Source organism: Pholcus phalangioides, unplaced genomic scaffold (genome assembly GCF_987345545.1).
Source record: "Pholcus phalangioides strain wild (caught in Gottingen) unplaced genomic scaffold, Ppha-v1.0 ptg000029l_1, whole genome shotgun sequence".
Taxonomy (NCBI): Eukaryota; Metazoa; Arthropoda; class Arachnida; order Araneae; family Pholcidae; genus Pholcus; species Pholcus phalangioides.
Window position 1 is genome coordinate 4,983,999 of NW_028301619.1, and position 16,904 is coordinate 5,000,902.

Below are 16,904 nucleotides of genomic sequence, written 5' to 3' on the forward strand. Positions count from 1 at the left end.
CTTCAGACCCCCGGACAAGTGAGAACCTAAATTCTTTCTTTGCCTTTATTTTTTTTTTTTTGACAGCTCTTGAAAAATTACTGAGTGGGACTGACAGGGCTTCAGCCCGGGACGATTCTCATCAATTTTTTTTTTTTTTTTCACACTATAAATTCACGGTAAAGAGCCCCATGAAAAATTTTGACCCTGGGGGCGCACCAAAGATAAGCCGAGAGGGCCGACGGGTGCACCACACCCTCTTGCACTCTCGTTTAAACCACCCTGCTACTCTGTATTCACCGTTGATATTCGAAATAAATAACACGGGCGCGTTCACAGACAAATACAAAGGCCACAACAGACACATCATGGATTTAGGTAATTTTTTTGGCATTTTCCAGCGATAGACTTGAAGCAAATTTTAAGAACGGAGACACACGAGGGAGCCAATAAAGTAATAAAAAAAAATACTTTCTGAAATCTTATTATATGCTTAAAGGAAAGAAGTTAGAAGGATTAGGCAAACTGGAAATAGGAAAAGGCCTTTGCTTCAAATTAGGTTTGCTGTGGGAAAGCGAAGCACTAGAGGAAAACCTTGGTCTTGATGCTCAGGAAGAGACGGAAAATACAAGAAAACTAAAAATGATAAAAAAGTCATGCGAAACACTCTGTGAATTCTAATGACCTTTGCGTCGGAAAAAGGAAAAGCCTCTTCTAGGAAACGAGAAGCAAAAAAATAGAACTTTTGGTCACCGCAAAATAAAGGAAAAAACTCCAGTTTCTCTTTAAAAAACCTGAAAAAATATAGTCTCGATGAAATGAATTTTAAGAGTTCTATTTTTATTTCTATTTTAAATATTAGAGCTAATTAAAATGAAAATACTCAGTAAGTGTAAAAAATATTTTTCTATTCGCAATTAATTCTGTTTTTGGAATATATAAAGTAGCTGAAATATTTGTATCGCATTCCCCCGCATCAGCCGTCATGCCGTGAAAATCGGGGACACCAGCTTTCTAGATGTTGGAGTCTGGTACATTTTCGGTATACTGAAAAAAGTGAGGTTCAACAAAATCATCTAGAGAAATGTGCAATGAATTTATATTAAATACTGAATTAACACACGAATCGGAATAAAATAATAGTTTTCACTGTATCAAATGTGTTTTGTGAAGAAATTTGAAAATAATAATGGAAATTATGCGTTTTTACTTATAGCTCTAACCTAACTATCGCATTCGACGAAATACTGTACTGTATTAGCACGTTTTTTTTTACATGTTCAGAGATTGCAAAAATATGCTGTCGCTTTTGTATTACAATACAGCAGGGGTGGTTGATTTTGCGCTGGCCGTGACTAGGTAAAATTACTATGCATAAAATTGAATTTCTTATCGTTATTTAAGCCAGTGATGGGCAAACTTTTTTAGAAGTGGGCCAAAAAAGAAAAAGGAAAAAATTTGGCGGGCCGGACATATTCGGACACTGATTCATACCGTATTCCCCCGCATTAGCCGGCCTGCCGTAAAATTTGAGGGACATCAGCTTTGTGAATGTCGCGGTCTGGTCCGTTTGCGGCAAGCCCGGAAAAGCGAGTTTTAATAAGGGTCACAATTTGCATTTAGCCAATTGAATGGATTTTTAAAATAAAGATCAGTATTTATAAGAATTTTTTAGAATTTGTGACTCGAATTTTTGGTCATATGCTGGTCTCTCCCGCTGTTTCCTAGCATGCCGGATAAAGAGTGGGGGGATACGGTAGCTCGAATTTTATGATCAGAGATGAAGTGAGCAGAATGTGTAGTCTTTGAAGTGTAGCACGGTTTTATTGTAAATGAGACAATATGGGTTACACTTTACAACTGCGAAAAAATAAATACAGTAAGTACGTATATTTCAACAACTTTTATGCACATTTGTTGCATATTTGTGTCCCACTTTTTTGCTCATGTAAAAGTTTTTATAGATCAATTTCTATTTAAATTCTCAGAACTATGTTTTCCATATGCAAAAAGGGGATCATCCCATTTAATGAATTTCTTTAAAACACTAAAATTGGAAAACTGTTGTTTTGAAATTGGCGGCGGGCAGGATAGAACTTCTAAGCAGGCCGCATGTGGCCCGCTGACCGTACCTTGTCCATCTCTAATTTAAAGCCATCATTTTCCACAGCAGACCTGCTTAACAGAATACTTACATTCATTATTTCTAGTGACGATAGTAATTAGCTATGTTCTCATCATTGGCTTTTCGTACACACGTATTGCTCTTAAAGTTTGTTATGGGCATTTCGGTATCATTTCTTTACGCCACCTCTCGTTGGGTAACTTGCTTTTTTTGTGGCCTCTGTATTTGTAGCTTAAATGCATATTTGGTGCTCTGCTCACTGTGACGAAACCTTTTTGAAGTGGATTCCAATTCACACGTCGAAATTACAACCAACTAGGCTGCGCAGATACTGATAATTACAAAGAGCAAAAATGGCTCATATTGTATGGTCAGATTCATATTGCGCAGTTGAACAAAATTGTTTTATCCTTTCACATCTACGGATAGTCCGCCTGGTTCATGCGAAGCTAGTCCGTTTTATCTTAGTACCATCACGGATTTACTCATTCTGGATGATCAATACTATCCACAACATCAGCTTTTTGGCACGCTTTGCATCCCAGTAATAAAACTCCTCTCGAAGTCTACCGTCGCGTGAATCAATTTCTTGGGCGCTATTCAACCCGTGCGCCCCCAAAGGAGTTGCCAAATCAGGAGTAGGCTAAGGGATAAAAATAATTACAGAAAAAATGTTTTGTTTGTAAAATTTCAAACCACATATGTAATTAAATGGACTAATTTGCGAAAGAAACATTAATTTTTGATGCATTGGGGGCCAGATAAACAATGGAAATACATAATTTATGAAGAGGTGGTGCCCGGAAGAAAATTTTAATTGCCAAATTGCAGGTTTTACACAAATATTACTTATAGCGCAGACAAATCTGCGAGTTTTCTGGGTCATTTTACTGGTGCGGCTTGTACACCAAAGTGTTGTCCCTGGTGCAGCCCGCGACACTGAAGCTAACCCTTATGTGGTCTTGAACAGTGAGAAGTTGGCCAGCCGTACAGTGTCATGTGTTGCAGTGCAATTTAATTTTGCTCTGCTTATTCGAACTTTAAACACATGATCAAAGAATACAAAAATAGTTTGCAGTCTACTAATTTTTCCATTCATCACATCTAATCTACGAGAATGGCGAGAATTAGCATCCGGCATTTGCAATAAGATAATATTCATGTCAATAATAGTAAACGTAAAATTCGAACTATCTCCAACGCATTTCGTACAACACGAAGAATCCTAAGGTCGGGATTGCACTGTAAAAGTACTGGAAAAATTTTTATAAAACTGGAAAAATGCAACAAATAAGCGTATTGGTTGCATTCGAGCAAATGTAACCGAAAGGCATATCGGTTTTTTTTTTCAAGTTTTGTAAAACATATTTCATCAAACTTTTACTGCGTAATCCCGGCCTAAAATTCAGAGAAAACACACAAGTTTCAAATCAGCCAATTCGATTCATTCTTCGAATACAGATTTTGAGACCAGAATTTAAGAATTTTCTGGAATCTCTGATTCGAATTTCCCAGCATGCTGGAAAATACGGGTAATGCGGAGGAATACATTATTAGGTATGGTTAGACGTTAATTAGTAGTACATACTAGAAAATTTTGAATAGCGATATAATATTATTATTATATATCCACTATATCGACTATTGGTATAACTATTTATGTGCATTGTTGCGTGATAAGAGATAGGTAATGCCTACTTACAACTTTTTCTGTTTTCAATAAACTCAGAGTTATCTGTATTGATACAATGATAGCTTTCCCGATAATTGCTGAAACGAATATCCATGATTTGTTTAGTACCTCCAGAAATTAAATCAATTGATTTTTTTTTCAGTTACAACAACAAAACTCACCAGACTCTCTTTTCTCTTTTATTTATCAGTAATTCCAAACCATTTAGTACAACTAGTATCAATTTCAATGAAGAAAAATAGCTTATTAGATGAGTTTTTTATTGGTTTTTTTTCCTCTTCAATCTTCCGATAGACTCTTAATTAAATCTTACAACAGTAGGTAACCTATATGATGTTCCGTGTGCAATGAGTGTTTGTATTTTGTTTCGGTAAAACGATATCTTTTCGATTTGGTGATTAAAGATCAAGTTTCTCCTCAATTCCGTGGCGTAGATAAAATAGATTCTGGTTGAAGGAATATAGAAATATATTTTATTTTTGTGTGCTATTGTATTACTATGTAAGAAAGACTTTCGGTTGAAAGGAAACTTATTTTCCTTGTTTAAAGAGGGTCTCCTACCTTTTAACATGGTAAAAAACTTTCTTATGTTGAAATATTATTAAAAATATTACTTATGCATTGATTTATTTAAAATTTTTACCAAATATATTTGATTGTATATGCTATTCTATGCTACTGTAGTACAAAATTTTGCATATAATTAATACTTAATTTTTTTAAACAAATTTCAAAAAAATGTCACTTGGTTCTATTTAGATAAAAAATCCCACCTCTTTCAATAGTTCAGATGTCGGTATATCTCAAAAAATTTAAAAAAATAACGCTTTATTCCTTTTATATACACCGAAGTGTCAAAAGTCATGGGATACCTCTTAATATTGCTGCACTTCGCCGGGTAAAAGGAGGTCCTACACGATATTAAGAGCTATGCCATGACTTTTGGCACTTCAGCATTGAAGTCATGGGATACCTCTTAATATTGTGTGGGACCTCCTTTTACCCGCCGCAGCAATGTTAAGAGGTATCCCATGACTTTTGGCACTTCAGTCTAAAAGCCGTCCATATATAATATACCTATCGAATGAATGTATAAAGCAAAATCTGGTTTTCTTTTGTGGTAAAATAAATGAATATTTATGCAACCGTATTATTCATCATTTCTCAATTGTTTTTTTTGACATTAATTGTAAACGAATAGTGCTGACGGTCTTTCAAAGTACCTGGTCATTTAAATCGTTGTGTATTAAATAATGTTTTGAAGAAATTTTTTTTTTGTTTTTAGGGTTTAATTAGAACTGAAATGACCTACGAGAACATTTACATGATAACTATTTCATTTTTGCATAACGTCGTAGATAACTGGTTAAAAAAAGAAAGGTCATAATTAGGGAAAATACAGGAATATCTCGAGAAAACGGGATGTATGATCACTCCATACAGTCCCGCAAAAATCCCTATTTTCCCCTTTTATTTGTGACATGTTTTTTGGCAGTGAAATATTTCGTCACGCGAGAAACTACAGATTTTTCAAGTTTGGGAATTAGCACCTATGCATTATTTATTCATGAAAACGACAGAACATTACAGTTCTTTGAAACTGTGTATGCTTGCATCTTAATTCGTCTGCAGTAGAAATTTCCTCTACAGTAAAATTCAGTCTATTCATATAAATACCAGCGTATACTCTTAAACGTGTATGACAGCTTCTGTTTTAATATCGTTCGAATTGCTGACGAGGATACGCTCCCAGCTCACAGCTTGAAAAGGAGGCTCATTGAATAGCATTTGGATTCGGGATTTGAATTCTTGAACAAGCTTATTCAACCTTTCCGTTGAAATATCTGACTTCCGTATTCTGTCTTCCTCTTCTCTGGTAGAGAGAGTATTAGAGACATTTAATACTGACCGGAAGCAATTTAGCTCACTTCCATCCGAGACTATAATTACACGGCACGCAAACTTGGACTTCACAAAGCCTCTTCGGTGCCTCATAGAAGAGTTTCAGACTTATTAATTGCAAGATAAACAAGGTATTGTATGCTTTGAGCCAACTCAACGCCAACCACGTGCCAGTAATTTGTTAAAATTTTGCTGACCGCGGACATTCGGTGTTGTTAGTAATTCACTGTGAAATCTGGAGAAGGATTATAAAGGAGTTTAACGTTTATTGTGTATCTAAATGTTTGCCTGGTATAATAATTCTTACAGAATTGCTTAAAATGTTTCGATCATTTAAAAAGGACCACGTTTGATTTAATTTCAGAGAGTTTTCATGACTAAAAAACTTTTAGAAACTGTATACGTATATTTATGTGCGTATATAATTTAGAGAAATATAACAATTTTTCCCTTGGAAAATGTTCTTATGAATTTATGTAGGGTTTTCCATTGGATACGTGTTATATTTCCTCAGATCCCAATAAATATTATCATGACGATTATTTTGATATGCAGACAGGCACCACCAAATATACGTATCGCCATATTGCAATTTACTGTTATTAATGAGATGGGTTGGAAATGAAGGTGCTATCGATCGTGGTCGCCTCAATCTCGTTAGGAAAAACAACCTGGGAAAACAAACCCAGGTTTGAACCTGCGACCGTGACGGCAACCTTCACGGTGGTAGACGAGCATCTTACCACCACGCCACTCTGGCGATTATTTTGGCATGCAACAAGAGGGGTCTCTGAATATAACATCATAGTCTAAGTACAGTAAAATTAATCTAGACACGGATCTTCAACGCAAGTCCCGCAGGCCATATTTGGCTCAGAGCTTTTTGTCGTAGCCCGGGATCAGAAAATAGCTGAATACATTGAAAAACGATTAATTCTAGAATTAATGAAAGGAATAGTTTCGGAATTCATGAAAGAAATAATTCTAGAATAAATGAAAAAAAATAATTCAAGAATAAATGGAACAAATAATTATAAAATAAATTAAAGAAATTCTTTTCCGAAACAAATCAATGGAAATTCAGAATTACTGAAACAAATAATTTCAGAATTAGGGTAAAGCGTCGCGTGCAATACTGAAAAGGATTTGCGATTATAATTAATCAAAAACTTTTTCAGAATTGGTCAAAAAAATTATTACAGAACTCATCAAAATTGATAAACAAATGTAAGAAGATGAAACAAAAGTTATAAACAAAGTGATAAAATAAGTAATTTCAGAAGAAATGAAAGTCTTCAATTATTTTAGTCCGTGCTTATAACCCGGGACGTCATTGGTTCCTTCTATCAAGTGTCACTGAATTACATAAGTTGTTGGCCCGCGGGCTTCGTGAGAAGTTTCTATTTAGCCCGACGTGTCTGAAAGATTAAAGGCCCCACTATAGGCTATGACGCAATATTCAAAGATACACCATCTTAAACATCTAATCGCTGTTGAAATCCGATACTGCGTAAATATAAGGACACCCTGTATTGATATATAAGGTTTTCCATAAATTCTCGTAATTAGTTTAAAAACTCAGAAAAATTGAAGGAATTTGTTTAAAATATCAGTTATATTTAAATTCAGTGAGCGAAAAAGCTATTCTCATGAAGACGATTTCATATTTTTGTCGATAGAGGACGTTGCACGAAAGCAAATCACTGGAAATATGCAAATCAGTCCTATAAAATGCAACGTTTGCGATAGACAGTTTATTTCTGAATTTTCCTGTTACTGGCGCTTACATAAGGTCTTCATTGCGATGTTGGTGTTGGTGGATAAAGCAATATTGTGACGTTGCTTTACCCCAACCACGAATCACTGGCTGACTCTTTACGTACGTTTCGGACAGAGAAGAGGTTATAGGAAGGTTTCGTGAAGGTAGTCTGTTGATTTTTTTTCGTATAGCGCCCTCTGTTTACAAAAAATCGAACTGATTGTGTGCGACTAAACAAATCCCTTTTCGTGAAAACAAATTTTTCGCAAACTGCATTCACATATACTAATTCCTTCAATTCCTCCTCCATACTTTCATTTCGTGGCCCCCTGACTTATACACACCCGCCTATCATGAAGAAACTAGACCCTTTCTATTTATAGAATAACTTTTTCAGTAAACTTACAGAGAAAAAATTTTATCCCGTATAAGTCCATATACTGGCCCCTGGGCAACGTTTTGGTAAACTTACCTCCTGTGACGGGAAGGGGGGTTCCCATATTGGGCCGTCGCAAAATCGTAGGTCCCAGGGAAAAAAAAGGTGTTTTGGGGGCTTATTGCCTTATATATTAGATACTCAAGCTCGATAGTATCGGATATCATCGTATAGGCCTCCTATGGACATGAGGCTAAGACCGGCTGGGGCTCGTGGATTCATGGGGAAATTCTGATGGATTCTGAATATAGTCACAGCTTTTCCCACATTGTTTAACTTAAAATATTTATTTCTTCAGATATGATTCTTTTTTCGAAGCTCTCTGCGGCACCCTTGAACACCAGTCATGCCTCCTTTTCCACTCGATTTTCACCCGTTGCCCCCGTTAGAACATTCCAGTACCGCAAGGAGCCCAAATAAATAAATAAATAAATAAATAAATATATATATATATATATGACCTTAGATTAAGAACTACTACTATAGACTGTAACGCTATGTTCGAATACTCCACTACGTTGCATACCAAAATGCTCGTCTTAATGATCGCTGTCGAAATCAAACGCTACTTAACTAATGGAACACCCTGTATATTGAGGATATTAAGAAAAACAGATTTTAGGCCGTGGGTTTCTTTGTGCCTAGAAGGTGCAATCATAATTTTTTGCAAGGGCAGGACGCAAATATAAAAATTGATTCACGAAAATTATTTACATAATGCTTCTGTAACGTTCTTTCCAGGACATAATTCTAATGATAATTTCACAATATTTGAAAGTCGAAGAATACAAATACAGCAAAAGATCGCACGAATGAATAAAAACGAGATAAATAAAGGAAAAAAAATTAATTAATTTCAACAAACCGAATTGAAATGAAAAATATGTAAAAATAAACAATGCGTTGCTGGAAATATATCATTAATAACGGCACGACTTCATTATTCTTAAATGAAAAAATTCATATCTGAAATTCTTAGTTATAATTTAGTTTCAAATTTAATTTTCCGCAGAAATGCATGTTTTTTTTTTCATTTCAAATTTCTTTCTTCATTATATTCAAATAAAATAAATATAAAGAAAAATCTTCATTTTGAAAGCCTCCTATATACGTAGATTAATATCTTAACTCGCTGCTATATTCTTGGAAAATTAACAATATCGCGGAATTTCTTTGTTCCTAAGAGAATCTGTAAATTCCAAGTGACAAAATTAAAATACAGAAAACCGAATATATACTGAAATAAAATTAAAAAGAAAATTTTCTTTTTCCTCTTTTCAATGTTTATCGAATATCACAGGAAATTGAGAAAATTCACGAAAAGACTTCTCGTTGGGTTTTATTATTATTTTTCTATTTTTTTTCGATTATTTCCTTCATTTTACCTTTTTAATATTTCTCAAAGAATTCCATTAATAATTAGGAAAAAATATTTACTCACAAATGAAAAAAAAAAGGGTTTTTTTTTCCGTTTTTCTAAGAGAAAAAGGTTTGTAAAGAAACCGTTGCCAATCTTTTATGGATGTGCATAATCAATGGGATCACTCAACGTTGTGAAAGCAAGCTATGGATGGAAAATGTTAAATTTCTTAGTAGTCTCGTAGTAGAAATTGTTTGGTTTTTCTTCTTTTCTTGTAGATAAATGAAAAGGTATGCCATTCGAATATTCACGATTGCATCAAGTACAAATAATAATATAAAAAAAAATGTTTTTAAAGGCTCATATACCTCCAGCGTCTATCGATAAACTCAACTAGAAACGTCTCAAATAAATAAACAATGACTTGTGTGTGGAATTTTTGAAAGTTGTATGAAGAGAGAAGTAAATTTCTCGAGGAATGCTTCATACATTTTTTTTTTTGTTTTTCTGTGTGCAACATGAAAACATGTTTGAGAATAACACGGTTTTTCCACATCTAGAAAGGAGTTACAATTTTTTCAAAAAAAAAAAATATATATATATATGTATATATATATATTTCTATGAATAGCGCTATTTTATTTAAAAAAATTATACATCGTTTTTTCGAGAAATTCTACAAGTTTTTTGCTTCATTTAATACGTACGATTTAAATTTTTTATTATTATTTTATAAGAATAGTAAATGTCTAGTGTGAGAAGCTCTAGCATTTTCTCTCAAATGATGGTTATTTGACGAGAGTTCACCTTAACCTAGAGCATAATAATTTCATTACTTGTCTCATTCGTTGATGTATAACTTAATACTATCTTTAAATATTAGATTGAACTCGAATCCAGTTTTTACTTTCGTTAATTTGATTTGGAAGGTTTGCTCTCTCTTGTGTCTTCTTTTTCTCCGTCTCTTTTTTTTTAAACTTAATTAAGTAACTTTAATTATTTTCTCCCTTGAACCTTCTTTTAACTATTTTTGGAGGTATTTTCATCTCAATATATCGAGTTTAAAAAAAATGAAAAGTGTGTTTCGAGACGGTAGTTTTTTTGTGTTGTTTCGTGATTGAATGCGAGTATTGAGAAACTACCTTGAGATTAAAAATTTGAAGAAAATCTCACAAAATTATAAACCTTTTGATCTCTAACAATTCAAATAATCTTGTTTCAAATGGTATTAAATTTTTTTAATAATAACGGGATCTTCACGTATTCCCAAGGGATCAGCATGATCCGTCCAGGGAATTTGATTTATTTTCATTTTTTTAAATTTTGAAAAGTAAAATTCTGTTGAGAACTTTTTTGCGATATCAAGGGTAACATTATATTTATATGAAATTCGTCAAACATCTCTCTTTAATATATTTTCCTGCTCCGAGCTTGTGCCTCATGGGGTTGATGGTTGAGATTCATTTAAGGTGGTAGATCTTTTTAATATGGACCTTAAACGGCAAACTAGATAAGTTCATTTCATTTCATACGGTAAAGCCCAACGTCAAGACCACTGATTCCCAAGAAGTTAGCCGTGATATCAACCAGAGTTGTCAAGAGATATTTTGACGATAAAATCACAGAGTGCATCAAATTATAAGTTTAATTCGTTTCTGAAAGTTACTCGTATAATGAAAAATTCGTATATCTCGAAGCAGTTTTTCCATGTAAAGTGATGGATATCTATTTTATTTTCGTGCATTAGTCTCAGTAATATATTAGTACACAAATAAAAATCCCCACGGTGGTGGTAGTTTTCCTTACAAAACAGCACACGATCTTTCTATTTCTGAAATAATCTCGCTTCAATGTATTTTCCTGCTCCGAGCTTGTGCCTCATGGGGTTGATGGTTGAAAATTCATTTAAGGCGATACAACCTTAAATAAGGACAGCGGATCCTTAAAAACAGACCCTAAAATAACTTCTCTTATGGTAATGTCTAAGGAATTTTACTTTACTTCTCTGTAAATAGAGTTCCGTATTTGTAAATATTGAACACCGTATATAAAGGAACCTTACAACCACTCTAATACTTCAGTGCCTTCGTTTTGACATACTCACGTTTTTTGTGTACCAACAGATTTATGTATTTTTCAAAATATCCGTTTCATATTCCCTGCAAAAAACCAAGTAAGATTATTTTATGGAGGCGCTTCACGTCAAAAAGAATTTATTTTTACCTCAATGTCGGTAACATACGGGATGTATTCAGTTATTCGGAAGAAAAAAAGAACAATTCGTTCAACTAGAATCATTCTCTGAAAACCAGTTTTCTTTTCGAATAAATACTTCATGATACAATCCAATTGATACATTGAATGCAAATCTTGGTGCTTCAGCTATCTACCATTGATAAAATGCAAGCAATCTTTAAGGTTTGTTGAGAAGATAAGTTTGAACATCCCCATGCGATTGAGATATATTTTTATTTAAACTTACAAAAGTATTCCGTAAATCGAATCACTTTCTGTAAGAGAATATTGTACGGTGGACTGATTAATATATATGCATATTTGAAACAATGAATACAGTATTATGTCGGAATATATTGTTCACATTTAATTAAAATACCACAATCTCAATTCGATATCTACATAAAAAATTCACACACACACACACACTTATTGTCTATCATACTTATTTATTTATTTATTTATTTATTTTTATTTATTTATTTATTTAATACCACGCTACAGAAAACAATCCAATTACAGCAAGGTATGACCGAAACATTGTAAATATAATAAAATCAAACAGAATAGAATGCAATACACAGATATGAAACATATAAAAAAAACACAAACACTAGTCAATACCACATAAGTAAAATAAAGGTCTGTATAAAATCACCGGATCAATTAAAAATGAAAATAAATAAAAACACACGAGACGATTAAAAAAAAAAAGAAAAATGAATAAACAAAGAAAAGTAAATATTTAACAGTCAAATACAAGAAATCACTATTTAAATATATATATAAAAAAAAAAAAAAATCGCTGATCAATCGGAGAGAAGAAGCTGTTTGAATTTACCAATAGGAGTCGCAAATATATCAAATTCATCAGGTAAGCTATTATACAAAATACAAAATCTGTTAATAGCACAAGACATACCAATCAGTGTCCTAAAGTGAGCTACATAGAATAATTTATTTGACCTTGTGTTGTACCGTGTGACCAAGAATCCAATTTTTGATAACAGAAAAGAACAATCGACATTACCATTAACCAACTTCCAGAAAAATTTCAAAAGTATGAAATTTCTTCTCTTTTGGAGACTGGTAATTAAAAAAATTTGTCGGAGAAAAGTTGTCGAAATTGTAATGTCATATGCTCTAAATTTCTTAAAATACAAATATCGCATAAATGAGTTTTGTATAATTTCAACATCATCAATAGCATTACTGTAATGAGGATTCCAAACAATAGATGCATATTCAAGTTTAGATCGTATTATAGAATTGAAAAGAACAATCATTGTATCCAAATTGGTGAAATCTTTAGTTATTCTTTTAAGGCAACCGAGTTTGCGATACGAATTACTACAAATATCGTTAATATGGTCACGAAAGGAAAAATCAGAGGTGTAAATTACACCCAAGTCGGTAGCAGAATATCTTCTCTGTAAAATATCAGTTCCAATATAATAAGAGTATGTGATAGGATTTTTCCTACGGGTGTAAGACATAACAAAGCATTTGTTAATATTCAAGTGTAGATGATTTTCGATACACCAGTGGTAAATGTGGGTTAATTTATCTTGAACAATAGAACAAGATTCAAAATTTACAATAAAGTCAAATATTTTAAAATCATCAGCAAATAATAAGCAACTATGAAAAGCAGCGGCAAGGTCATTAATAAAAATAAGAAACAATAGCGGTCCAAGGACAGACCCCTGAGGGACTCCAGATGTTGCACAAAATCCATCACTAAGAGACGAGCCAAAAGATACAAAAATCAATCTGTTTTTTAGATACGAAGCAAAAAATTTACATGTATCATCGCAGAAACCAATTTTTTTTAATTTGTACATCAATATAGAGTGGTTAACACAATCAAATGCTTTAGCGAAATCTGTGTAAATTACATCGAGCTGGATTTTATTAGCTATGGCTTCAACAATATGAGTATTGAGGGAAGGAAGATTGGTAACCGTAGATCTATTTCTAACAAAACCATGCTGATTTGGGGAGATACAGGTGTTAATTTGCGCATAGATTTTATCATATAAAATAGACTCAAACATACATTTTTTTTTCAAATTATACTCAATTTATTCACCTCGAATAGCACGTTAGATAGGTTCCTATGATTAATTCAGAAAGTCAAGACCAGTAGTTCCAAAGAAATGTGCCGTGATATCAACCGTCGAGTCGCCGAGAATATCTCTCCGAGAATATTTTGACGTTGAAATCACAGAGTGCGTCGAATTATACGTTCAAATCGTTCCTGGAAGTTACTCGTACTGTGAAAAATTCCTATCTCGAAGCAAATTTTTCCACTTAAATTGATGGGTATCTATTTCATTTGTGCATTATTGTCAATAGAATTAATACACAATTAAAAATCAGTACAGTGTTAATTTGTTTCCCAGACATTCGATTTATTTCGGCTTCGACTATCTCTGAAATGTAATTAGTTTTTTCTCCTACTTTGTCAAACTCGTAAATAAAACATTTGCTGTCCAGCCAGCATCGAGATTGACCATTTCCCATAGTATCGTTGTTCTATGGCCCTTATCACTCTTTCACCATAGAAAAACGCTCGTATAAAACGTTTTAACGGTTAACAAGGTAATATCTTAAAGACAACAGAGGATAAAACTTTTTAATGGTGATATTCGTGTTTAGCCGGCCAAAATCATTCGGAATTTTATATTTTCATGTCGGACGCGATTCGATTGTTGTCCAGTGTAACATTTCCAACGATGACGCGAACGTAAAACAATTGAGAAAATTCTGTGGACAAATTGGTAAAAACACATTTATACCAAAAACTTAAACTCGAGTTGGCTCCACATTTCGTTTTATTTTGTCCATAGGCATAATCGCATTAAACATGAGTCATCCTCAACCAAAATTCGGGATACTTTGTGTGTCATATCCCACACCACCGTATTTTTTTCGACATTTGTTACATGCCATTATGCTTCCTACATTTTTATGACTTGGTTTCCACATTTTTTGGAACATTGTTTTTTTTTTTACTCTTCTCACGGATAACGAGATGAATTAATTTTTCTTCAACCTAATTTCCAAAAATACTAAAACTTAATAGATAATTTAAAGTACCAGCAAGGATGGTAAAACTATTTAATTCCGAAAGCAGTTTTTTTAATGCTTTTAATACCTTATGAGAGGCGCAAAAGAGCTTGAAATATTCGAATATCCAAGACGACAATGTTCTTCATTAACGAGGATGGTATAAGTTATTACTACGACCGTCCTTTTTATGAACTTCTAAAAAAAAATAGGATAAAAAAAAAAATTGCATGATGTGATCGGTATCTTTTAACGCCAGCATTGAAAGCACTCCTCCATCGTTCAAAAGTATTGGCGGCGTTATTAAGAAAAATGCCCGTCTATAAAGAAGTACAGTGAAGCTGAATAAAGGCAGTAATTAATACGAGGTAAAAATAAATCGGCAAGGCCACACAAGCAGGCTTTTCTCTCTCTCTCTCTCTCAAAGTATCAAGGTAGCTTTTGTGAAAATTTGTGATTAAGTAGTTAATGAGGTTTCTTTCTTTATTCTAGGTTCTGGTACTTAACATGTAGGGAGCGATTAATACATAACCTCCTACCTTTTTTTATTAGTACCGCACACGCTGATTGATCGCGAACTATTAAATAAACGAGAAAAATAAGAATATACGTAGAAAACTTATTTTTCTATAGAAAATTTCTAGCTAAATAATGTTCTAAAATTTACGAGATTTTTTTTTAGTGTTGGGTCATTTGCAGTTTATATAAAAAATTTAGTCTTTGTTCGTTTCAAACTGAATTGCGATTTGATCAATAAGATTCATAGATTTATGATAATAACACTGCTCAACAGTGATTTTGTTCTCAAAGGATATTTCAGTGATTTTGAGGCACTGATTCTGAATCTGGCATTGGTTTTGGCAGATTGGCTCTAGTTTTTGAGGTGATGTGTTGATATGTAAGCAGCACGCAAATCACAGTCGGACTGTGTGTTATAAATAAATACAGTAAATCATTGGTAAAGCTATTTTAATAATTTTAGGGTGATTTTGAGAGTGCTGGGTCCGAATCTGGCATTGGTTGTTTGAGATTGGTTCTAGTTTTTGAGATGAAATGAAAGTTAAATTTCAGTGGTAATACATAAGCAGCATACAAATCACATTCACAGTTTGCAAAATGTAAATCGATAATAAACTTAATATCATTAAATAAATACCACTGATATCTGATCATGAAATAAATGTAATAATATATTGAGTAAAATAGGAAAATAAATAAAAAATTGAAGGTAAGAATTGGACGCAAATATTAGTTGCTGCAAACTGTGTTTAAATGTTGAGATGTTGAATACATATGTATTATATCTCTCAAAAACTAGAGCTAATTTGGCAAAACCACCAAAAGTTTTGAAATCGTCATCTCCAAATATACCCTAAAACCACTAAAATTTCTTTAGGAGCATGAAATTTTGTTGTTGTTAAACAGTGTAATCATATTTTTTTATATATTACTTTAATGTTGATTTGAATTTTATTTTCCAGGTGAGAAGCCAGCAGTGAACTCCCAGATGTCTCAAGGTAAATTTTGATTACTTTTCTATAAATTTCACTAAATTTATTGCTTTGGTATTAAATTTGTATGAAAAACTCCTGGCTTTTAGGTTGAATATAAAATAGTAATACGAAATTCAAAAATATAATTTCTTATGCGAAAGTTTTTAACAGCTGGCTGATGCGAAGATATATTGAGGAAAGAGAAAAAATTCAACTGTCTTTGCGGGGAATCGAACCCACGTCCATTTACTTTCCGCGCGTTCACCCGGAATATGAGAATATATAAAAAAAAAGCTCCGCGTCTTCATTAAAATCACCTGCGGACCATACTGGTAGTTATATATAAAAATGTTACAATTCGTTCTCATGTACATAATTTGCATAGATATAAAAATGTATGCAATTCATCTTCATCAGATATAAATGAATCAGTTTTCATCAATATTATTCAAAGAGTTTTGATGAAAATTATCGTGTGTGGTATATATATAAATGGAAGTGTCAGTTTTTCAATAAATTATAATATCCGTCATATAATTATGTAGGGATTGCAGTAAAACAAAGATGACTACTTAAAAAAAGACTTCGGATACGATATTTTAGAACTATTCTTCAATAGTATTATTCCATTATGCATGTATTGTACAGGGTGTCCTGTAAGTCCGATTGCGGCCTTCATCTCATAAACCGCTCGTCGGTAGAGTTATGATTACGATTTAAAAACGGCTCAAAATGTGTTCAAAAATAATCTTGTACCAGTTTTGGGAGTGAAAATACAGCGTGTCACAAAATACGAATCTAAATTTCATACGGGTCCCCAGTCCTAAGAAACTGAATTACAAAGTGTTTG

General features: G+C 33.0%; 1 protein-coding gene across 1 annotated transcript in view; it reads left to right on the top strand.

Moving 5' to 3' along the window:
- The window catches only part of LOC149067605 (uncharacterized), a 185,133-nt gene that overhangs the window by 62,922 nt on the left and 105,307 nt on the right, over positions 1-16,904 (top strand). Inside the window, exon 2 of the mRNA XM_089252482.1 lies at positions 16,043-16,078. Within this exon, the coding sequence (XP_089108608.1) occupies positions 16,043-16,078 (36 nt within the window). The remainder of the gene's footprint in view (positions 1-16,042; positions 16,079-16,904) is intronic.